Below are 24,749 nucleotides of genomic sequence, written 5' to 3'. Positions count from 1 at the left end.
GCATTTTGGTCCGCTTCTCCTTCAACTGACGAACGCCGTTACACTGAGTTATTGATCAAATCAGGAAATCAGATTTTACATGTCCAATTAAAATAAATATTTTGTTAATCCACTTCACAATGGCCTATCAACTTGAAACATTGTAGGGTCGCCGCAGCCATTACCACGATGAAGCATGTTAAGATTTTATTATGTACTGATAATGATTAGAATAATCATAAAACATCTTCTCATGAACTAAAAGTCAGATTCACTCCCAAATTTTTTGGGGGGACTCATCACAACAGTCCCAAAAGAGCATGAGAACATAATATTGACGCATTCAAAGATGGCCACACTATAGTAGATGCATATTAGCATCTATGCTAAAATATGCCAAAAATATACACTACCGTTCAAAGGTTTGGGTTCACTTAGAAATGTCCTTGTTTTTGAAAGAAAAGCAATTTTTTTTTGTCTAGGCTAGTTGAGTATCTGGAGCATCAGCATTTGTGGGTTTGATTACAGGCTCAAAATGGCCAGAGAAACAAAGAACTTTCTTCTGAAACTTGTCAGTCTATTTTTGTTCTGAGAAACGAAGGCTATTCTATGCAAGAAATTGCCAAGAAACTGAAGATCTCATACAATGCTGTGTACTACTCCCTTCACAGAACAGCGCAAACTGTCTCTAACCAGAATAGAAGGATGAGTGGGAGGCCCCGGTGCACAAGTGAGCAAGAGGACAAGTACATTAGAGTGTCTAGTTTGAGAAACAGACGCCTTACAAGTCCTCATCTGGCAGCTTCATTAAATAGTACCCGCAAAACACCAGTCTTAACGTCAACAGTGAAGTGGCGACTCTGGGATGCTGGCCTTCTAGAAAGAGTTCCTCTGTCCAGTGTTTGTGTTCTTTTGCCCATCTTAATTTTTTATTTTTATTGGCCAGTCTGAGATGGCTTTTTCTTTGCAACTCTGCCGAGAAGACCAGCATCCCTGGAGTCGCCACGGCACTGTTTTTATTTATTTTATTTATTTCACCTTTATTTAACCAGGTAGGCAAGTTGAGAACAAGTTCTCATTTGCAACTGCGACCTGGCCAAGATAAAGCAAAGCAGTGTGGCACAGACAACAACACAGAGTTACACATGGAGTAAACAATAAACAAGCCAATAACACAATAAACAAGTCAATGACACAGTAGAAAAAAGAAAGTCTATATACAGTGTGTGCAAAAGGCATGAGGAGGTAGGCAATAAATAGGCCATAGGAGCGAATAATTACAATTTATCAAATTAACACTGAAGTGATAAATGAGCTGATGATGATGATGTGCAAGTAGAGATACTGGTGTGCAAAAGAGCAGTTGACGTTGTGACTGGTGTTTTGCGGGTACTATTTATTGCAGATAAACAGGAAATTACTAAGAGGCCCCAAACTTTTGAACGGTAGTGTATATATTTTTAAACCGGTGAAAAACGTATTCTCATTAACCATAGGACCAAATGACAAATCAAATGAGTTACTGACAAATCCAAAATCTGATTTTACGTGTCCATTTAAACCACTGTAAATCTATTCCACAGTGGCCTATAGACTTGAAACGTGTCACCACTATAATGGACGTCCCTAAGATGAACCATACTGAATTTGGTGTTGATATCTGAAAAAAACAAGGAAACTATGAACAACATTCTTTGCATATGCAACACTAATGCTCAAAATCATCTGCAACCATCTTCTCCTCGTGAACCACACAGTGGCAAGAAAAAGTATGTGAATCCTTTGGAATTACCTGGATTTATGAATACATTTGACATAAAATTTGATCTGATCTTCATCTTAGTCACAACAATAGACAAACTCAGTGTGCTTAAACTAAAAGCCCGCAAATTATTGTATTTTTCTTGTCTATATTGAATACATCATTTAAACATTCACAGTGTAGGTTGGAAAAAGTATGTGAACCCCTTGGCTAATGACTTCTCCAAAAGCTCATTGGAGTCAGGAGTCAACTAATCTGGAGTCGAATCGAGATTGGAGATTTTGGTTAGAGCTTCCCTGCCATGTAAAAAACACTCATAAAATTAGAGTTTGCTATTCACAAGAAGCATTGCTTGATGTGAACCATGCCTCGAACAAAAGAGATCTCAGAAGACCTAAGATGAAGAATTGTTGCCTTGCATAATTCTGGAAAGGGTTACAAAAGTATCTCTAAAAGTCAGTCCACGGTAATACAAATTGTCTATAAATGGAAAAATGTCAGCACTGTTGCTACTTTCCGTAGGAGTGGCCTTCCTGCAAAGATGACTGCAAGAGCACAACGCAGAATGCTCAATGAGGTTAAGAAGAATCCTAGTGTCAGCTAAAGACTTACAGAAATCTCTGGAAGATGCTAACATCTCTGTTGACGAGTCTACAATACGTAAAACACTAAACAAGAATGGTGTTCATGGGAGGACACCATGGAAGAAGCCACTGCTGTATAAAAAAAACATTACTGCACGTCTGAAGTTCACAAAAGACCACCTGGATGTTCCGCAGTGCTACTGGCAAAATATTCTGTGGACATACGACACTATGTGTGGAGAAAAAAGGCACAGCACACCAACATCAAAACCTCAGCCCAACTGTAAAGTATGGTGGAGGGAGCATCATGGTTTGGGGCTGCAGCTAACATCGACGGAAAAATGATTTCCCAATTTTATCAAGACATTTTGCAGGAGAATGTAAGGCTATCTGTCCGCCAATTGAAGCTCAACAGAAGTTAAGTGATGCAACAGGACAACAACCCAAAAGGCAGAATGTATCAACAACAGAATGCCTTGAACAGAAGAAAATGTGTCTTCTGGAGTGGCCCAGTCAGTCCTGACCTCAACCCCATTGAGATGCTGTGGCATGACCTCAAGAGAGCAATTCGCACCCGACATCCCAAGAATATTTTGGAACCGAAACAGTTTAGTAAAGATGAATGGTCCAAAATTCTTCCTAACCGTTGTGCAGGTCTGATCCGCAACTACAGAAACATTTGGTTGAGGTTATTGCTGCCAAAGGAAGGTCAACCTGTTATTAAATCCAAGGGTTCACATACTTTTTCCAACCATCACTGTGTGTTCAATAAAGACATTAAAATGTATAATTGTTTGTGTGTTAGTAGTTTAAGCAGCCTGTGTTTGTCTATTGTCGTGACTTAGATTAAGATCAGATCAAATTATGACCAATTTATGCAGAAATACAGGTAATTCTAAAGGGTTCACATACTTTTTCTTCCCACTGTATGTTAGTCACTTCAGATTTTGTATTTAGACTCATTACATCAGTCTTTAATGGTTTTTGCATTTAAATATAGCTGCACTGTACCTATAGATGCAAGTTAGCACATATTCTAAAGCTAAAAATACTTCTCACTGTTTTCACTGATGGCACATAAAGAAAGATAGTCCCTACAGGATAGAGTGCCTGCTTTTTAATCCAACTGATATTGTTCTTTCTCATCTTGTGGACCCTGATCATTGCCGCCTGCAGCTATATTTTTTCCAAAATGTACAAATTGTCAACTTTCCCGACAATGATTTATCACCTACCTGCACCTTGTACCTGCACCTGTTTTTCACCTTGACATTGAGCAAGGACACACGTTCATCAAATAGAAAACCACAGTGTAAAACAGCAGAATTCCATATCTGGTGAATTTCAAAATAGATATCTAACAAAGCTAAGCTACTTGACAGAATCGATGTTGTAAAAAAAAGAAGAAATATAAAAAAGGCAAGAAAATACGCTTTGAGTCCTCTCGGGTTCCGTTCAACTTGTGGTCACAACGACAAAGCGAAAAAAAGGTTAGCGATTAGCTAGTCAGCTAATCCCTCGCATAACTCAGTCGCTGCACATTTCACAGGTTTATGAAGAAATGGAAATGGACATGGTCAGGGGACCGGTAAGTGAAAGACAATTGTATCTGAGATTGTACATAATATATGGTTTGTAGCTACAGTACAAGGAGCAAGTGGGAGGACACATGTCAGCCCCGAGTTGCTAGCTAACGGTAGTTACACGGAGACTATAACAAAGTAAGTAACTGAGACTGTCAAAGGCTTTGGTAGGCACCTAGTAATTATGGTATGAATTAATCATTCTAGCCAGTTGCGTAATTTCAAGCAAACTAATTAACTAATTATTTAATGGACTGAAAATAGGATTTCGTCAAATAAATAGTTGATAGTATTTAGTTATTTGGCTACTCAAAATCAATGGGAGGGGGTCAGTGTTAGCTAGTTACGTCACTCCCACATGATTGACAGCTAGCCATGTAAACCATGATGAGGTGTGTGTGTGTGTGTGTGTGTGTGTGTGTGTGTGTGTGTGTGTGTGTGTGTGTGTGTGTGTGTGTGTGTGTGTGTGTGTGTGTGTGTGTGTGTGTGTGTGTGTGTGTGTGTCAACAACAACACAAACTCTCGCGTACTGTCACTCGTGCTGGTTATTTTGACGCCACCAAGCTACCAGTAGGGGCTGTATGCAATTCAGTGAGGCAGTGTTACCATTAGCTAGTCATTTTTGTAAGTTGTCTTGTGTCCAATGTTGTTTGCTGTATTCAATACAGGGCTGAATTTAGAAACGGATTTGGAGTTTTTCAAGTTGAATTTCACCAGTCTATATGCATCAGCATTGCCATGGACAAATCTCAGTGATGGAGTCCCAGAGGAAAAGGTATGCAGCTCCGAGGTAGGGTGTTGTCAATAAATGTTATGTGATCATCATATGACAATTCAGAATATTCTTCATGTAAGTCTATGCCCTCACAAAGCTCTTGTTGTTTCTCTAGCTAGCTACTGTATCTTCTGTTCCAGGGCATGTTTAATCGGGGTAGTTCAAAAACAATGCCTCCTCTATCTGTGTGGTTGTTCAGAATCCCTCAGACATGACTTGTCAATCTGTCTGTCTGTCTGTCTGTCTGTCTGTCTGTCTGTCTGTCTACTTCTGTATGTATTCTCCAGCTCTGGTGAGGACAGTTCAGGGGAGCGAGGTTCGCTCCACACCTGGAAGGGCTACTCCTGTAGTGTCACCCCAGAGAGAGTGCTCCTGTCCAGGCCTGTGCTGCAGGCTGCCCTGGGAACGCGCCATGGGGTTCTATTGGTGGAGGGTGAGAGTCAATGGACAGTCTTTGATATATAAAGACATTTATTATTAGCCTGCTTGATCTATAATTAAAACTATTTATTTCGTTTGGGGTTTGTATACTGATCTACACATACTACTGCTAATCATTTCTAATAAATCCTCTTGTCTAATGACTTGAATGTTGTGATGTATTTAGGTGGGCAGGTGTACAGCTTTGGTGAGTTCCGATGGAAACAGAGCCAGGTCTCAGAGGTGGGCCCCCTGAAGCCCGTCCTAGAGAGCGCTCTCAGCGGCCAGTGCGTTGTCGCCGTGGCAGCGGGCAGCTTCCACAGCGGGGCAGTTACCGAGGACGGCGGGGTCCACATGTGGGGGGAGAACTCCTTCGGCCAGTGTGGCCTGTCCAGCCTCACTGTAGTCCCCAACCCTACTCCAGTGGCTGTCCTGGACCCCGACACCAGCCCCCCTCATACCATCCGGGTCCTGGAGCTGACCTGCGGGGAGCAGCACTCCCTTGCTCTCTCTGCCCAGCACGAGGTGTGGGCCTGGGGCAGCGGCTGCCAGCTGGGCCTGGTCACCACCATCTTCCCCGTATGGAAGCCCCAGAAGGTGGAGCACCTGGCGGGCAGACACGTCCTTCAGGTGGCCTGTGGGGCCTTCCACAGCCTTGCCTTGGTGCGTTGCCTACCACCTCAGGAGGCCCGGCGGCCCCTGCCAGACAAGTGTGGCCAGTGCAACCAGCTGCTCTACACCATGACGGACAAGGAGGACCACGTCATTATCTCAGATAGTCATTACTGCCCCCTAGGGGTGGAGTTGCTGGCTGACGGAGAGGCCAGGCTGGAGCCTGGAAGGTCCCCTCCGCTCAGGCTCCAGAGCTCCCCTTCAGAGCCCCTCTCCTCTCATACCTCGGCCTCAGCGCCTGGTCTCCATCCCTCCATAACAGACCATACAGACTATGAGAGGAGAAGGACAGTGGCACAGAATGGGGAAATCTTAACCACTAGAGACTCTGACATGAGAGATGCTGCTGGGACAGACTCAGATCGAACTGTGGGGGGTGCAGGTTCTCAGAACTCCCCCTACCCTGATGATCAGGCAGTGAAAGAATATCTCAATAAACTGTCTGACACCTCATTGGCTGAGGAGACTGCCAAGATGACCATAGCAGGAGCAAGTTTTCAGGTTAGTACTGATGATTTGATGCTTTAAGCCTAAAGCTACCCATTTTTTGCACACTTGGTGGGTGACATGCTGACTTTTGGGGGTTTGAGGTGTTTGAAAAGTGACAATGAGCTGTCATGCTGTGTTTCCTGGGTTGTGTTCATTAAGGCACGCAAAGGTAAAACATTTTTGCTAAGGAAAACTAAAATGTGCTTTTCTTATAGGTCCAGGAAGTCTTCCTGTTTCTGTCAGTTTTATTTTGTGTGGTGCCTAATGCACCCTGTGTTTGTTTCAGCCCCCAGCAGATAGCCTTGACCTCCTGACCTCTGACCTCCTCCCTGGGGTCATGCCAGTGACCACCAGCTCTGCCCTCAACAGCCTGGTCTCATCCTGTGCCTCCGCCGTGGCCGAGAGAGTGGTCTCCACCTGCGAGGCTCTGTCCCTGAAGAAGAGGATTAACTGCCACTACCCTGGGGTTGGGGGTGTAGCAGGAGCACCCGGTGGGGTGCCAGGAGGGTTTCCAGGGGGCCCCGCGGAGGAGCGGGTGCGTCTGGAGGAGTCTATGCAGGGGAAGAAGAGCTGCAGCACGGGGGATATCCGTGAGGAGGAGGCCGAGGGCCTGAGTCGACGTCTCTCTCTGCCTGGACTCCTCTCTCAGGGTAGATACGCTGTTCGTCTCTTATCCTCCACCTCTGCTCATCGCCTCTTATCCTTCTTATCTTCCTCCTATACTCTGATGTGTAAGTATGCGGGTGTGTCCCCGCTCATCCGGCCTGCGAACATATCAAACGTCCATCTGAACTACTGTACTATACAGTATGTTTTGGAATGCTGTGACGGCTGACCATTTTGTTTCAGTGTGGTGTTTCATGGCTCTTATGTGTGTGTGGACTACAGTCAGTGAACGGTGGTTTTTCTTCCGCGATTAAAGCTCTCAGTCATAGAGGAATATGAGGCCATATTAATGTGAGGACTTAACCAGAAGGGTTGCAGGAAGGAGAGGAGTGAGGAGAGGGTGAGAGAATAAGACGGAGAAGAAAGGAGCGAGAGTCCGTGAGATAGTGAGGGAAGGAGAAGGAGAGCACTGAGGAAGTGAGAGTGTGAAGAAGATGTATCTGTGTGTGAGGGAGAGAGGGTGAGGGAGGAGGGGGGGGGTGGAGGGGGCACGATGGCTGTGATAATCTCTTGAGAAACCCAGTCAGAGTGGTAGTGCCTGCAGTATCGGAGGAATCTTCTATTGTCATGTTGGTCGGGTGACAGCTGAACGGTAGGATTTGTCCCTAGCTAGCCGAGGGTGTCTTAAGGGGATTTGGGATATGCAAAAACACATTTGACACATGCGTATAATACACGCTTATATATGTCCTGTGAAATGGGACAAATAAAAATAAATTATTAGCTTCCTGTTGCAGCCAGGGAGGGGACAGACAGCTCACCGCTCCCCTCTCTTGGTGGCTCTCCTCTGGGCTGACAGATGGCTCTCTGTGGGGGCAGATGGCTCTCAGTGGGGGACAGGATGTCACAGTGGAAACCACCAACCCACGCCTCATCAGTGATGCCCTGGTCTGTCTGCCCTCATTAACACTCCCTCCCATATGCTTACTGTGGTACGGGACCTGGCTCTGGCTGGGCACAATGACTCATCATCAGGAGGATGCTGTGAGGCCTGTGTTTCTGGGTTATTGCAGAAGTGTTTTGTTTTTCACGAGTAGATGAAGATTACTCCGTGACTAAACCAGTCATCCTGAGCATGTCTTTACAGTTGTTTACACTCACCTGTGGAACAGAGAGGGCTTCATCCGTAACATTAGCTGCAGTTGACTGCCGTAACTGAACATGGCTTGAGAGGAAGCATAGAAAATGTGCCATTTAAGAAACATAACGGTCTGTCTCCGTCTGCAGTGTCCCCCAGGTTGCTGCGGAGGGCCAGCCGGCCCAGGGTGCGAGTGGTGCCCCTCACCCCTGTGGGAGGGCTCCCAGAGGCGGGGGAGCTGCTCCCCTCCCTGCAGACCGAGGTGTGGAGCTGGGGGCGTGGTGAGGAGGGCCAGCTAGGCCACGGGGACAACCTCCCCAGGTCAGTGTCCACTCAGCACCAATCACTGAGGGCTGGGGATGAGAACCATGATGATTGACAGTTGTGTTGACCAGTAAAGCATCAGAGTATGAGCACTGAATCTGATCTAGGATCTGTTTGGCCTTTGAGATAAATAAGATTACATGGACAGGGATGACCTGCTCCTAGATTGGCACTCCTACTTTGAAATGCTTTGACCCTGGTTGTTGACTGATAGGTGTTTCTGACCTGCAGGCTACAGCCACTGTGTATCAAGTGCCTGAGCAGTAAGGAGGTGGTGCTTGTGGCTGCTGGGGCACATCACTCCCTGGCCCTGACGGCACAGTCCCAGGTCAGGAACTACATTATCACTCCTCTGGGGAACTGAGTCGGAGGGATTCCTCCCAACTGTGTGAACATTTGTGTGTGTGTGTGTGTTTTCAAGGTCTTCTCCTGGGGTAGTAACAGCTCTGGCCAGCTAGGACACATGGCGTGTCCTACTACTATCCCACGCCTTGCCAAGGTAAGATGTGTTTCTTTAATTGTGGAAAATGGTGCCCATGCATTCATCTTTACCACACACTAACCCAGTGTTCCTCCTTTATTCATTTAGCAGCGATGCCCCCGTCGATGGGCAACGCAGGTGAATGGTGTTCTTTGCCACCCCCTCCCGTGCTACCTTTGCCTCCGCTGCTGAAAACAGTCTTAGGAGAAACACTGCTAACCTAACCTAAACTCAATTAAAAAAAAGAAATGTCCCTTTTTCAGGACCCTGTCTTTCAAAGAAAAATGTGTAAAAATCCAAATAACTTCAGAGATCTTCATTGTAAAGGGTTTAAACACTATTTCCCATGCTTGTTTAATGAACCATAAACAATTAATGAACATGCAACTGTGGAACGGTTGTTAAGACACTAACCGCTTAGACGGTAGGCAATTAAGGTCACAGTTATGAAAACTTAGGACACTAAAGAGGCCTTTCTACTGACTGAAAAACACCAAAAGAAAGATGCCCAGGGTCCCTGCTCATCTGTGTGAACATGCCTTAGGCATGCTGCAAGGAGGCATGGGGACTGCAGATGTGGCCAGGGTAATAAATTGCAATGTCCGTACTGTCGCCTAAGACAGTGCTACAGGGAGACGGGATGGACAGCTGATTGTCCTCGCAGTGACAGACCACGTGTAACAACACATGCACAGGATCGGTACATCCGGGCATCACACCTGCAGGACAGGTACAGGATGACAACAACAACTGCCCGAGTTACACCAGGAATGCACAATCCCTCCTTCAGTGATCAGACTGTCCGCAATAGGCTGAGAGAGGCTGGACTGAGGGCTTGTAGGCCTGTTGTCTGGTGAGGACCTGCCTTATATCACCAGCAACAACGTCGCCTATGGGCTCAAACCCGCCGTCGCTGGACCAGACAGAACTGGCAAAAAGTGCTCTTCACTGACGATTCGCGGTTTTGTCTCACCAGGGGTGATGGTTGGATTCGCGTTTATTGTTGAAAGAGGCCGGTACTCTGGAGCGGGATCGATTTGGAGGTGGAGGGTACGTCATAGTCTGGGGCGGTGTGTCACAGCATCATCGGACTGAGCTTGTTGTCATTGCAGGCTATCTCAACGCTGTGTGTTACAGGGAAAACATCCTCCTCCCTCATGTGGTACCCTTCCTGCAGGCTCATCCTGACATGACCCTCCAGCATGACAATGCCACCAGCCATACTGCTTGTTCTGTGGGTTAGTTCCGGCATGTGTTCTGCCATGGCCAGTGAAGAGCCCGGATGATGCAGAGGTTGATTCTGCTCGCCACAAGTCTCCTGATGGAAACAATACTACATTAACATAAAACACAGGAGACCCCCTGGTGTGGGACTTAGTCTCAATGGGAAAGCACCCTCCGCTGCTTATAGTGATCACAAATCATAGGACATTTTATGACTATTGAGTTTGTGCAGGACTGTTAGTATAAGGCGTGAGTAGCTTTGGCGTGTGCGAGCCAGAACTGTTCATAGCTGCATTTCTCCTGTTTCTGTAGCATGAGACAGCTTGATGTACAAGTCCATCCCCTGGACAGGACGCTAGTCTATCGCAGGGCCTTACCTCCAATCCATCCCCTGGACAGGACGCTAAGTCTATCGCAGGGCCTTACCTCCAATCCATCCCCTGGACAGGACGCTAAGTCTATCGCCGGGCCTTACCTCCAATCCATCCCCTGGACAGGACGCTAAGTCTATCGCAGGGCCTTACCTCCAATCCATCCCCTGGACAGGACGCTAAGTCTATCGCAGGGCCTTACCTCCAATCCATCCCCTGGACAGGACGCAAAGTCTATCGCAGGGCCTTACCTCCAATCCATCCCCTTAATGCTGATTGCCAAGCAGAGACGCATCCGGCCCATTTTTACAGTTTTTGGTATGACTTGACCGGGGATCAAACTCCCAACCTTCCAATCTCAGGGTGGACACTCAAACCACAAGGCCACCGAGTTGTAGAAGCCTAGCACAACACAAATGTACAGTGATCTTCTCTGTTTGTCCCTGGTGTGACCCTGTAGCTGTCTGAGGGGATCCGTGTATGGGACGTGGGTGCGGGGGCGCAGCACACCCTCCTCCTGGCCGATGGGGACTGTTACCAGCCCATCCTTTACTATAGCGGACAGCAGGTCAGAGAGGCGGCTCAGGACGCACCCCAGGACCAGACAGAGGGGTACAGCTACACACAGCAACCAGTGCTGCTCCCCTTCTGCATGAACGTGAGTAGTGGACCACACACACACACACACAGTGTACTGAACCCCTGCTGTGTTCCACTTTTTGTGTATTCAGCATCTGCTTCGTGATTTCAACTGACATTTGACCCGATGGTGGTGCGTGTGTCTGTGGGTTTTGTATATCCGTGTTTTAGTTGGGCTACGTGAGCGGTGTGTTTGCGGGGGGCCAGAGCTGCGTGGCGCTAGCCGACCGCAACGTCACGGGTTTCATCGCCAGCCTCCACGAGCTGGCTGCTGCCGAGAGGAAGTTCTACTGCAAGCTGAGCTCTGTGAAGAACCACATCCTGCGCCCCCTGTTGGACCTGGGTGAGAACTACTGCTCCCGCTACAGCTCCGCTGGACAGAGGCCATGGGTCAGAGGTTAGAGAGGGAGAGAGAGAAGGGCGAGTTTTATTTTCATGGTAACCAATGTCCAATCAAAGGGAAAGGGATTGGTCCGCATTCAAAAAGATCTGGCATGAAGCTTCCGTTTTGTTCAATGTTATTATTAGTACAGACCTGTAACTTTTGGTTAACCATGTGCTGGACTAGAGTAAGTTGGTACGTTTCAGAGTAAACATTAGGTTGATTACCTCTTGGTTGTGTGTTTTTTCACAGTGTTTTGTTAACAGGTGTGTGTTCTCCTTCTAACCCTCAGAGTCGTTGGGTACAGCCCTAGGCCCGGCGTCCACAGTGCTGCTACAGAGCCTGGCGAGGTGTTATAGCCGCCTGTGCCACCTCACTGGGCAGCACTCCGCCTTGCTCACCGCCAACCTGCGCCGCCGTCGGGAGGTGAAAAGCTTGGTTATGCTGGAGCACGCCAGCATCTTCCTGGACACGTACAATGAGTATGTACGTGTGTGTGTGTGTGTGTGTGTGTGTGTGTGTGTGTGTGTGTGTGTGTGCGCGCACACAATGTCTGACCCTCCCGCTGTCTGACATTTACTCCTTTACAAAAAGCACCTCTGTACTAGCTGCTGTGAGAAATTTCCCTGTTTTGTTATTTGGTACATGTGTACATGTAGTTCTGCGTGTGTAATGACCTCTCCTTCTCTCCTCCTCTTTCCGTTCCTTCCCCCTCCTCATCCCTCCCTGCCAGGTACTGCTGCTCTGTGGGTAACTTCCTGGTGATGGGGGGCTTCCAGGCTCTGGCCAAGCCCTCGCTGTGAGCGTGTACACACACACACACACACACACACAGTAGGACGTCTAGCAGCCTTAGCTTATTATCCTTACCATTTGTGGTGCTCATTATATGTTCATTATCCTTAACATTGACCCAAGCCTGTGTGCTCATTATCCTAACATTGACCCAAGTCTGTGTGCTCATTATCCTTAACATTGACCCAAGCCTGTGTGCTCATTATCCTTAACATTGACCCAAGTCTGTGTGCTCATTATCCTTAACATTGACCCAAGTCTGTGTGCTCATTATCCTTAACATTGACCCAAGTCTGTGTGCTCATTATCCTTAACATTGACCCACGCCTGTGTGCTCATTATCCTTAACATTGACCCAAGCCTGTGTGCTCATTATCCTTAACATTGACCTGTGTCAAGGGACAGCTGTTTGATGCCTAGTTGTTCTGCACACAATGAGACTCAGGAAGCTCCTGCAGGTTTAATTGGAAAGGGATAAGTCAAAGGATGAATTCTAAATCATTTTTATGGGCTCTTTTTAATTATGAAAACGGGTGCTTCGAGCCCTGAATGCTGATTGGCTGACAAAAATACCACATATACCACGGGTATGCCCAAAACATTTTTTCACTGTTGTAATTAAATTGGTAACCAGTTTATAATAACAATAAGGCACCTTAGGGGTTTGTGGTATATGGCCAATATACTACGGCTACGGGCTGTATCCAGGCACTCTAAGAACAGCTCTTAACCGTGTTATATTGGCCATATACCACATCCCTTCTGGCCTTATTGCTTAATTATAAACCAATGTGTTTCTTCATCAAGGCTTTAACCAAGAGTGACTGAATTACCCTTCTCATGCTTTTAACTAGAATGGTGAACAGTGAATTAAAACAGGACATCTCTTCTTTCTTTTTCCATCTCTCCTCCCCTACACTCTCCTCCCTCCCATCTTCCCCCACCCTCTCCTCCCTCCCTGCCCTCCATCTTCCCCTGCCCTCCATCTCCTCCTGCCCTCCATCCTCCCCCGCCACCCCCTCCACCATCTTCTGTTCCTCTGCTCAGAGATTTCTTTGGGAAGTGTCCAGAGCTGTTGCAGCGGCTGGCAGAGTCCAGCGAGGAGAACATTCCTCTGAGTGACCTGTTGGTGGCGCTCTTCTACCTGCCCATGAGACACCTTCACGAGTATGGCAGGCTGCTGCTCAAACTGGGAACCTGCTTCGAGGTGGTACGTGGAGGAACTAGGACCGGGGCCGTACACACACACACGCTCAAATATCCTTCATACAAACTCTCCCTTTCGTGTGTGTGTCTCTCCATCCCTGCAGAGCTCAGTGGACTACCAGAAGCTGCAGGACTGCTGCTCTAAGTTTGAGGCCCTGGCTCTTCATCTGAAGAGGAGGAGGAAGGAGGCAGAGTACACGTACCACTTCTGGAAGAGCTTTCCTGGCAAGATGACGGTCAGTGGCCTGGTCAGTTGGTTTGACCATAGTAATCAGAGCCAGATTCACACTATTGTGCCAATGCCAACCGCACTGTGCTCGCTCAGATATTTTATTTTCACGTTGTCCTTTCAAGCATGGTTCCGGAAACTATGGTGGATGTATAATCATCCCGGCAGAGCACAGCTTGGTTCGGTTTGACTCCATAGTGTGAAACGGGTAGAAGATCTTTTAATCAGCCCAATATCTCCAGTTTACCAACCTCTTATCCCATTTCACCTGGCCATCCTGTTCCAGGATTCCCTGCGTAAGCCCCCCCGGAGGCTGATCTGTGAGAGCAGTAACAAGGCCCTGACGCTACAGAACTCTGGAAGGTTCTCTGTCAACTGGTTCATCCTCTTCAATGATGCACTCGTCCACGCTCAGGTAAGCACAGCTCTTACAGCTGGCTCTTACAAAGGTGCCAATCTCTCTTTTCTTTCATTCACCCTCAGAGCATTTGATATGAATATATCTGGTGTGTTGACTGACTCCTATCAAGTTGTGTGTTTGTCTTTGTCCTATCAGGGTGTGGTTCCCTATAAAAGCCTTGTAAGTATGCAGCAGCAGCCAGTGTACTGCCCCCTAGTCAATGCAGCGCCCCCGTGTGGCCAGGGCTTGGCTTAGGATGTAGGCTTCCTGTAGCGGCTCTTTAGGCACCTGCTGCCGGCCTGTAAACCACAAACATCGGCTTCACAGCTTGAAATAACACCCACACCAAAACACACCGTTTTTCTGATCTTCTTCATGTACGTATGGGTGTGCCAACTAACATCTGGCTGGAATAAGCCTCTCTGTTTTTGATTTCTTGAAGCTCACAGTGAAGAATGGCAGTTATTTGCCTTCTCCCTTTAACTAACCCAACTGCTCCTGAACATTAGGAGCCCCACAGCGGGTTCTGTACACCACTCTACAGTGAGCAGCTTCTCCTCAGCCGAGCCCGGTGTCCCCTGCCCTCTGATGCTAGCCTCAGGATACTGTGTGGAAAGCTGAACTGATACTTTGAATAACTAAGGCTCTCGGTAGTATATTGCCTACTTTTATGACATTGTAGTCATAGCAACACATCGACTCTGCTTACAGACGTAAATCTAAAAAGTTAAGTCTGACGTTATTGGGTCTTCCCGACGTGTGAGTCTTGGTTATCTAACTAAGATGCCTTTTTTGACCCGTTTTAATTTTTTGCTATGTGGAGCCTTTAGTTATCATTACTCTGAAACCATATGACGCCACACGTGAGGATCGGCCGTCTCCGGTTCACTTCTCTCAAAACAGTTTCCTGTGATGTGCCGCTGTCTCTCTTAGTGTGCACCCACCTAGCTGTGTTTGATGACATAGTGTGCCTTTTTAGCCCCTGTGTGCTGCACCCTGTGTGCTGCACCCTGTGTGCTGCACCCTGTGTGCTGCACCCTGTGTGCTGCACCCTGTGTGCTGCACCCTGTGTGCTGCACCCTGTGTGCTGCACCCTGTGTGCTGCACCCTGTGTGCTGCACCCTGTGTGCTGCACCCTGTGTGCTGCACCCTGTGTGCTGTGTCTGTCGGCCTGCCTCGTGCCCTGTCGCCCTCGCCTCTCTGCTTGCTATGCAAGTTGGCATCTATTAGGTCATGTGACCTGTGTTTAGCTCCAGTGTCCTGACTACTTCCTGACTGTTGAACCAGTGTACTGTATCTGTAGCTGAGTGTATCAGTATACTGATGTCTCTCTCTTCCCTCCCTCTCCTCCAGTTCTCCACCCACCATGTCTTCCCATTGGCCACACTGTGGGTTGAGCCCATCCCTGAGGAGAACACTGACCTGTGAGTCTATCCCCCTATCTGCCCAATTAGAGAGTTTAGCTGGTGTGTTATTGAGCACTTAGCTCTACGTTTCCCAAACCTGGTCCTGGTCCTGCCCCCCCGGATGCACGTTTTGTTTTTGCCCTAGCACTACACAACTGATTCAACTTATCATCAAGCTTTGATAATTTGAATCAGCTGTGTAGTGTTAGGGCAAAAACCAAAACGTGCACCCCTTGGGGTCCCCAGGACCGAGTTTGGGAAACGCTGCTTCCACTGAGCTGTGCTTTGTTCCATCCAGGTATGGACTGAAGGTGATTTCACCTGAGGAGACCTTCACCTTGCTGGCCTGTTCTTCCATGGAGAAGGTAGGCCACTAGCCAATAGCCAGGCCTCACTACTCACCTGCTCAGGTTACAAGTATGTAGTGTTTGTGTCTTTGTAGGTTCTTGTTAATCTGTCTAGTTGGGTTCAGTTTGTGGTGACAGACGGTGTAACAACTCATTCAGTTCAATTAAATGCACTTCAATATGACTATTAACAGGCCGTGTGTTCTCCAGGCCAAGTGGCTTCGCTCCATCAACCAGGCGGTGGACCAGGCCATGAGTGGGGCGGGGCAGTCAGGCTCAGGGGCAGGGCAGAGGGCGGAGCCTCCCATCTCCCGGACTGCCTCCTACACCTTCTACAAGGACAGCCGTCTGAAGGAGGCCACCTACGAGGGCCGCTGGCTGGCCGGCAAGCCCAATGGGAGGTGGGTCTGGCTGGGGAAGGAGGGATGCAGGACCTGGTGCCTCTGGTTCCACTTCCATACAGTCACCATGAATTGAAAATTGTTGTTTCCAGGGGAATGGTGAAGTGGCTTGATGGGAGAATTTACACGGGGACGTTCAAGAACGGACTGGAGGATGGGTCAGTCAGTGTAAATCGATCAATAAATCGATGTATCAATCACCGTGGTCAGAAATAAAGGCATTTCTCATTGTTCTTGCTGTTTGTTTATGGGTCGTAGTTTTGGAGATTACGTTATGCCCAGCAAGACGTTGAACCTGAACGACCACTATCAAGGCCACTGGAAAGAAGGGAAGATGCACGGCATCGGAACATACAAGTGAGTCTGTTTGCCTTTGTGACGAGTTCAACATTATTTAAGAAAGGCCCTTCAGGTTAAAAATCACCCTTTTGTAAGCGTGACCTGGAGTTTGCGGGCGTGTCTATGTTTCTGCTGTGTACCCGAACAATGTGACTGTCGTCTATGCAGGTATGCTACAGGTGAGTTGTACGAGGGCTCGTTCCAGGACAACATGCGTCACGGTCACGGGATGCTGCGCAGCGGCACGCTGAACTCCTCCTCTCCCAGCGTCTTCATCGGCCAATGGGTGCACGACAAGAAGACGGGCTACGGCGTCTTTGATGACATCACCAGGTAGTGGATCGCTCCAGCCCACCCTTTTCATACTGCAGCGCTAAACTGAGCTGGCCTGGTTACGCATCCAGCTAGTTCAGTACAGTTGGGGTTGGATTGATAGTGTGAAAAGGGTATTTGTGTCTCTGAAGTGCTGACAGTGTTACGTGGTGACCTGTGTTGTTCCGTCAGAGGAGAGAAGTACATGGGCATGTGGCAGGATGACCAGCGGCAGGGCACGGGCGTCATAGTAACCCAGTTTGGCCTGTACTACGAGGGAGCCTTCAACAACAACAAGATGCAGGTGATTCCTGGGCAGTGGGGTTCTTCCTCCTGACGCTAGCTGAACGTTAGCACATTAGCTCCAAGATATTGGAAGAAAGGAAGATGATCACCTCTCCATTTGCTGTTTTTTTTTTTTTTCTCAGGGCACAGGGGTCTTGCTGTCTGAGGACAACACCACATATGAAGGAGAGTTCTCGGAGGACTGGACTCTCAACGGGAAGGTCAGTGAAAGAAGAGAGACACAAACAAGCCTGAACACTCTGTCTCTCACACACAGCTTGCACTCACACATATTTTCGCTTAGCCACATACGTTTGTGCAGACACATGTATAATACAGCACATTGCTCTCCCTAATCTCTCAGGGTGTGCTGACCATGGCTAATGGGGACTACTTTGAGGGCACCTTCACTGGGGAGTGGGGCTCCGGCCTGAAGGTCTCCGGATCCTTCTTCAAACCCAACCTCTACGACTCAGACGGGGACAAGGGCCGCGCTGTGTACGTCTCTGTACCATTCAATGCCATTGGTTTTAGTATGGTGGAGGATTAGCAGATTCAAAGATTTTAGTCTTGAGCTAAAAGTGGTTAAACAAAAATAAGTATAAATAAATTGCAAGGCAATCTGTCCGCAGGAGATGATCCTGCTCTGTTTTTGCATCGAAGCATTGAAAAAGTTTTGACAGTTTTGAAATGAACCCAGTCAAGTGAATGTGTATGTGAACATAGAAATAGTCTATTTCCTTTTTATGTGTGTCTCCAGTAAGCTGGGGCGCCTGGCGGTGCGTCCGGAGGAGAAGTGGAGGGCAGTGTTTGAGGAGTGTTGGATGAGGCTGGGCTGTGAGGCCCCTGGCCAGGGAGAGAACCAGAGAGCCTGGGAGAACATTGCTGTTGCCCTGACCACCAGCAGTAGACAGCACAGAGACTGGTAGAGAGAACAGAGACCACACACACAGTACTTCCACCTCACACACTCTCTCTCACACACACACACACACACACACACACACACACACACACACACAGAGTACAGTTGTCTAAGTGGTATTGATGTGTGTTCCAGCCCGGAGATGAACCTGAGTCAGAGTCATAACAGAACTCTGGAGAGTCTGGAGTTCAACCCTCAGCAGCATGTTGGCCCTGTTACCATGGAGAAGTATGACCGTATCCGCCATTACCTCATCAAGGTGAGCCAACGAACCCAGGTGACTTCCTAACCCTCCTAATCCCCCTCAGCAAATGGATCCACGCACCAACGTGTCTGACAAGCAAAAATACCAGCACCCACTGTTTGACAAGCGAAATCCTTTTCAGTATGGTTTAATAATGATGATGATGATGTACATATTCTTTATCCCCTTACACTGTGTATAAGACAGTAGTTTTGGAATTGTTAGTTAGATTACTTGTTGGTTATCACTGCATTGTCGGAACTAGAAGCACAAGCATTTCGCTACACTCGCATTAACATCTGCTAACCATGTGTATGTGACAAATAAAATTTGATTTGATGAAGAAGAAATGTCTGAGCCGTCGTCCTGAGGTGCCCCTGTTCATACTGATTTACTCTTTAGATCTAACATGATTTATCCTCATTGAGAAAACACCACAAAATAGGAATACTCTCACATTTAACCTTCACTGTCCCCCCCCCTACCCCCCCAGGCGTGTGACACGCCCCTGCACCCCCTGGGCAGGCTGATGGAGACCCTAGTGGCTGTCTACAGGATGACCTACGTGGGGGTGGGGGCCAACCGTCGCCTCCTACTGCAGGCTGTCAACGAGATCATGTCCTACCTGGCACGCATCTTCCAGCTCGTCAGGTGTGTGTGTGTGTGTGTGTGTGTGTGTGTGGCCTAAAATGGTCAGATACTGTTTTTCCATTGTTTGAGCCTAGCCTGTTTTAAGCCATGTACTGTATGTGTAATGTTTGTTTGTCTCTCAGGTTCCTGTTCCCAGATCTGCCTGAGGAGGGTGGAGTGATCCCTGAACCATCCTCTGACCCCCAGGACAAGAAGGATTCCAACTGCGCAGACACCCAGCTAGAATCCCCCAAACCTGGGTACGACCACAGCATATCTTATGTAAAAGAGCATGTCACTGTTGTTTAAATACTGTTTTCTTCCAGAAGAGAAATATGTTAAGCCCCTGAATGTGTGTTGAATGATGTGTGTGTGTGGTTTCCCCAGGCGTGTAGTGAGTAGCTCCTCTCTGCTCCTGCCGGTGTTACTGCCTCGTCTCTACCCCCCTCTCTTCACCCTGTACGCCCTGGAGAAGGAGAGGGAGGACGACGTGTACTGGGAGTGTGTCCTCCGCCTCAACAAACAGCCAGACATGGCCCTGCTCGCCTTCCTCGGAGTGCAACAGTGAGTCTCTCTTGGACTGACCAATGAGGTTGGGAATGACTAGTAGTTGCCTCTTACAATCCTTCTGATCTCGCCGTCTTACATTCTGTTGAATCCGTGTTGCGAAACAGAATGTGAGGATAATCAGGGCCTTTTTAATTTAGCCTCGTATAAGTTTTTTTTTCCCGACCATGTAGCCTGACGGTCCTGACCTGGAAAAACTGTAGTTATAACATGTAAAAATGAATCTGTTTTTGCTTTCAGTAAGTTTTGGCCGGTTTCGGTTCCAGTGCTGGGGGAGAGGACAGAGGTATGACACTAAGTACATTCTGAAACACACTGCCCTCCTGTGGGTGAATTACAACATTACACCAAGTACATGTTAGATTGTCCTTACTGACAGTCTCTCTCCCCTTTTCTAGGTTGTGTCCAGCACAAAAGACGCCTGTTTTGCCTCGGCAACGGAGACCTTACAGCAGATCAGGTACGATTTATCCAGAGCAGTACTATATCGTCATGAATGAATGAGTCTCATGCACTCTTTAAGTTATGATATTGTGGTTTATACGTGGTCGTGTATTAAGACAGTTTGTTTTCAGCACAACGTTCACACCATCCGACAAGCTGCAGGTGATCCAGCTGACATTCGAGGAGATCACAAAGGAAGTGGTGTCCTCACTGGAGGATAGCTTCCTGTGGTCCATGGACGACCTGTTTCCTGTGTTCCTCTACGTGGTGCTGCGCGCCCGGTGAGTCGACGAGAACACACACATACAAACGTCTCTGTTCCTCAGAGATGCACAGAAATCCGATTTTTCTCCAATTTTAGAATCAGAACTACACATTTATTTACAGTACCAGTCAAAAGTTTGGACACCTACTAATTCCAGCTTTTTTCTTTATTTTTTTACTAATTTCCACATCGTAGAATAATAGTGAAGAAATCAAATCTATTGGAGATTCTTCAAAGTAGCCACCCTTTGCCTTGATGACAGCTTTTCACACTCTTGACATTCTCTCAACCAGCTTCATGAGGTAGTCACCTGGAATGTGTTTAAATTAACAGGTGTGCCTTGTTAAAAGTTAATTTGTGGAATTTATTTCCTTAATGCATTTGAGACAATCATTTGTGTTGTGACATGGTAGGGTTGGTATACAGAAGCCCTATTTGGTGAAAGACCAAGTCCATATTATGGCAAGAACAACTCAAATAAGCAAAGAGAAACGACAGTCTATAATTTCTTTAAGACATGAAGGTCAGTCAATCCTGAAAATGTCAAGCACTTTGAAAGTTTCTTCAAGTGCAGTCACAAAAAACGTTGAGTGCTATAATGAAACTGGCTCTCATGTGGACCGCCACGGGAAAGGAAGATCCATAGTTACCTCTGCTGCAGAGGATAAGTTCATTAGAGTTACCAGCCTCAGAAATTGCAGCCCAAATAAATGCTTCAGAGTTCAAGGAACAGACACATCTCAACATCAACTGTTCAGAGGAGACTGCATGAATCAGGCCTTTGTGGTTGAATTGCTGAAGAAGATACCACTACTAAAGGACACCAGTAAGAAGAAGAGACTTTTTTGGGCCAAGAAACACAAGCAATGGACATTAGACCGGTGGAAATCTGTCCTTTGGTCTGAGTTCAAAGTTGAGATTTTTGGTTCCAACCCCCGTGTCTTTATGAGATGCAGAGTAGGTGAACTGATGATCTCCGCTTGTGTGGTTCCCACCGTGAAGCATGGGGGAGAAGGTGTGATGGTGTGGGGGTGCTTTGCTGGTGACACTGTCTGTGAATTATTTAGAGTTCACACTTAACCAGCATGGCTACCACATCATTCTGCAGCGATACGACATCCCATCTGGTTTGTGCTTAGTGGAACTATCATATGTTTTTCAACAGCACAATGACCCAAAGGCTGTGTAAGGGCTATTTGACCAAAAAGAAGAGTGATGGAGTGCTGCATCAGATGACCTGGCCTCCACAATCACCCGACTTCAACCCAATTGAGATGGTTTGGGATGAGTTGGACCGCAGAGTGAAGGAAAAGCAGCCAACAAAGTGCTCAGCTTATGTGGGAACTCCTTCAAGACTGTTGGAAAAGCATTCCAGGTGAAGCTGGTTGAGAGAATGCCAAGAGTATGCAAAGCTGTCATCAAGGCAAAGGTTGGCTACTTTGAAGAATCGCCATATAAACTATGTTTTGATTTGTTTAACACTTTTTTTTTGGTTACTACATGATTCCATATGTGTTATTTCATAGTTTTGATGTCTTCAGTATTATTCTACAATGTAGAAAATAGTAACAATAAAGAAAAACCCTTGAATGAGTAGGTGTGTCCAAACTTTTGACTGGTACTGTGTATGTGTGTTAACCAAGGCTGTGTTTCTCTTCAGGATCAGGAATCTGGGGTCAGAGGTGAGTCTGATAGAGGACTTGATGGACCCCTGTGTACAGCATGGAGAACACGGCATCATGTTCACCACTCTCAAGGTACACTCATAGCATACGTTCTATGGCAGATAGCATCCAAATGCAGGCACTCACACTCATAACTTATTCAGATACTCATAACATATTCATGCGATCGATGCACGCTTACACACACCGCTTCATAGGGAATAAATGAAGCTGTAACTGTCTATCATATATTCATTTTTATTTCCCTCTGTTTGTCAGGCGTGTTACTATCAGATCCAGCATGAGAAGACCACCTGAGAACCACAGAGAATCTCTGTACTGTATATTGCAGCAGCTCTGTAAAGTGGCAGTCAGACAGACAGACGATTTTAGAGGGAAGGGATTGGAGAGGTTTTGAGTGATGCTGTGTCAGGGTCGTCACAGGAGGGTCATGATGATTGACAGACAGGCTGCTGACTGTTCATCTGCTCCCCCGTAGCAGGACCCCCTCCCCCTTTACATACACACATACACGGATGCATGCTCTTACACACACACACACACACACTACAAAGCTCCCCGCTCTAACCACTGCCTAATAGTGACCGTGTCATCAGGCTTATACACCTACTTGATTCATCAGGTTGACCTCTGTAAAACCCTTGTTGTAAAACTGTTTTGGCAGTTTGGCCAGTTTATCTGTCAATAGGCTTTGTAACACCTTAGCCCCTGAATGAAGGAACATGCTCCTTGAGCCGTCTGGAATAGGGGCTTACTGTGATGTGGGCAGAGCGAGTGGAGTTTCAGCCTTATCGTGGACTTTTGTGAATATGACTGGCTATTTACTATTCACACTGTATTAGTGGAAGAGATCACTGCCTCTTTTGTCACCCAGCGCTGGTATTGAAATGGAAGTCTACGAAGAGAAACTTCAAATCCAAGTGAGACTCGCCCTTAACATGGAGCCTGTCTAATAACAAGACGCCATCTTGTATGTATGAGGTGGCAACAAATACGCGTCACATGGCCACATGTTGCTTCCATCGGACCTCAGCCCTCAAAGCACATGTTATTTAATGGACCAACACAGTACGTCACATTGATGTCACTTAAAGAGTTGAACCGCCCAGATTCAGTGACGTCTGTGTACACCGAGCGCTAGCCTACGCTCACTCAGACCAACGCCAGTTGAAGTTGTTTTGGAGAATGTACACTCCATACAGTTTCGGTGTTCTTGTTGTATTCATTGTTCAGAACAATCTTGAATATACAGCTCTATTCAGGTGATTTGAAGACGTGAAGTTGGGTGGCGCTCTGTTTCTCATGTGATGCAGTTAAATGACAGCCAGGTAATGTGCACCTCACCTGCTGGCCTCTAAAACATTTAAATTCATACTGTATTATTTGTGTTTATAACCTCTCTGTTTGCACAATATTTATAATGCTACAAGGTGGTTCTTTCAGGTCACTTTGTCATTCTACACCAGAGCTAAAACCTCAGCCACCTACATGAAATGTTGACACTTGATGGGTAAACCCATAGAAGAAGATTGTTTGTTTGTTTATTTTCTGTTATAAAACTTTTCCTGCAATATAGCTAATGTAATATTCATGTTTGTGGTTCTTCAAATCAGATTAAGACTTTTACTAGGAAACAATATTGTTTATGCGTGTGTTTGGTGTGCTCCCTGTCATGCAGACAGACTTATGACCGTATTATGCAGTATTTGTACCTGCAAGGCAATCGCTATGCTGAAGAAACTGTCTCTGTTCAGCTTGTTGGGGTCTGATCATGTTGTAATAGCAATATGATGGTTATACAGTGACATTGAAGTCTACCGAAAGAAATTCTTCCTGTTGCAGAATTATTCATGTGGAGAAGAGAATTTGTCACAACTGTTATTGATTGTTTGATGGGACACGCAGTACATAAGAATCTATATTTTAAACAGAATTTGATTGTAACCTGGTATTTGGTTAATTCTTTATTCAGCTTGTTTGTAATTTGTGTGGTCATGCCAAGGTTTACCTCCATTTTCCCACATAATTCCTTTGGAAAGGACTTTGATTATTTAACTGCATATCTGTTTACACCTAAAACACATGGCATGAGGTGCTGCATAATATAATATCTCTACAGTGTTTTACCCATAGACTGCATAACATACAGTTTGATCTATGAAGGAAGATCTGCCTGCTTGTTTTGATTTTTGATTTAAACTTTATTTAACTCCGTTAAGAACAAATTCTTATTTACAATAACAGCAGAACCCAGACGATGCCGCCCTATTGGACTCCCAATCACGGCCGTTTGTGATACAGCCTGGATTCAAACCAGGTTGACAATAGAGACAGCTCTAGCACTGAGATGCAGTGCCCCAGTGTTCTCTGTATGTTGTCACATTTGTCCTTTTCAGGGGAATGATGTCAGCATTTTGTCTAATGTACATATCTTAATGTAAACAAAGGGCAATAAAGCCAACTGACAAAGTTCTCTTTGAATAAAATGTGCCTCTGTACTAGTTTGTCTTAAATTGTAAACCACATGGTCCTGTTACTTTGGTTTAATGGGTTAGATACAGTTGAAGTTGGAAGTTTACATAGTTTTTCAACCACTCCACAAATTTCTTGTTAACTATAGTTTTGGCAAGTGGGTTAGGACATCTACTTTGTACATGACACAATTTTCCCAGCAATTGTTTAGACCAATTATTTCACTTATAATTCACTGAATCACAATTCCAGTGGGTCAGAAGTTTACATACACGAAGGTGACTGCTTTTAAACAGCTTGGGAAATTCCAGAAAATGATGTCATGGCTTTAGAAACTTCTGAGGCTAATTGACATAATTTGAGTCAAT

At 46.6% G+C, this 24,749-nt stretch overlaps 2 protein-coding genes across 9 annotated transcripts in view; one reads left to right on the top strand and one right to left on the bottom strand.

The window, feature by feature from the left end:
- Positions 1 to 3,696, bottom strand: part of LOC118370216 (cyclin-dependent kinase 15) — a 29,514-nt gene extending 25,818 nt beyond the window's left edge. The window contains exon 1 of the mRNA XM_052499171.1: positions 3,561 to 3,696. The gene's annotated coding sequence lies outside the window, so the exon portion shown is untranslated. The remainder of the gene's footprint in view (positions 1 to 3,560) is intronic.
- A 52-nt stretch (positions 3,697 to 3,748) lies between these two features.
- Positions 3,749 to 24,410, top strand: LOC118370215 (alsin-like). 8 transcript variants are annotated; one of them, XM_035755120.2, is made up of 35 exons: positions 3,749 to 3,913; positions 4,577 to 4,683; positions 4,971 to 5,116; positions 5,291 to 6,276; positions 6,551 to 6,914; positions 8,158 to 8,329; positions 8,564 to 8,660; positions 8,754 to 8,831; positions 10,869 to 11,066; positions 11,219 to 11,444; positions 11,722 to 11,911; positions 12,163 to 12,228; positions 13,272 to 13,434; positions 13,535 to 13,678; positions 13,946 to 14,074; positions 14,216 to 14,239; positions 15,413 to 15,483; positions 15,764 to 15,830; positions 16,023 to 16,213; positions 16,306 to 16,371; positions 16,472 to 16,570; positions 16,721 to 16,885; positions 17,057 to 17,168; positions 17,293 to 17,370; positions 17,514 to 17,647; positions 17,910 to 18,074; positions 18,210 to 18,333; positions 18,812 to 18,969; positions 19,092 to 19,208; positions 19,336 to 19,512; positions 19,756 to 19,801; positions 19,914 to 19,975; positions 20,091 to 20,240; positions 21,885 to 21,981; positions 22,168 to 24,410. In XM_035755120.2, the coding sequence occupies exons 2-35, from the start codon at positions 4,631 to 4,633 to the stop codon at positions 22,204 to 22,206; spliced, it is 5,154 nt and encodes a 1,717-aa protein (XP_035611013.1). In that variant the 5' UTR covers positions 3,749 to 3,913; positions 4,577 to 4,630; the 3' UTR covers positions 22,207 to 24,410. The 8 variants fall into 8 exon arrangements, with proteins under 8 accessions (XP_035611013.1, XP_035611016.1, XP_035611012.1 ...); XM_035755123.2 differs by having other exon boundaries at positions 4,577 to 4,698; positions 11,219 to 11,390; XM_035755119.2 differs by having other exon boundaries at positions 4,577 to 4,698; positions 13,535 to 13,666.
- The last annotated feature ends 339 nt before the right edge of the window (positions 24,411 to 24,749 follow it).

Source organism: Oncorhynchus keta, chromosome 37 (assembly GCF_023373465.1).
Source record: "Oncorhynchus keta strain PuntledgeMale-10-30-2019 chromosome 37, Oket_V2, whole genome shotgun sequence".
NCBI classification, from domain to species: Eukaryota; Metazoa; Chordata; class Actinopteri; order Salmoniformes; family Salmonidae; genus Oncorhynchus; species Oncorhynchus keta.
Note: the sequence above shows the minus strand (reverse complement) of the source record. Positions and strands in the feature narration are given on the sequence as shown.

What these genes read in the sequence shown, in the direction of transcription:
- LOC118370215 (XM_035755118.2), top strand. Translation starts at nt 4,631, where the DNA reads ATGCATCAGCATTGCCATGGACAAATCTCAGTGATGGAGTCCCAGAGG. An exon ending in CCTGAGGAGAACACTGACCT is followed by an intron (nt 15,484 to 15,763) that starts GTGAGTCTATCC and finishes TGTTCCATCCAG; the next exon opens with GTATGGACTGAAGGTGATTT. An exon ending in CCTGTTCTTCCATGGAGAAG is followed by an intron (nt 15,831 to 16,022) that starts GTAGGCCACTAG and finishes TGTGTTCTCCAG; the next exon opens with GCCAAGTGGCTTCGCTCCAT.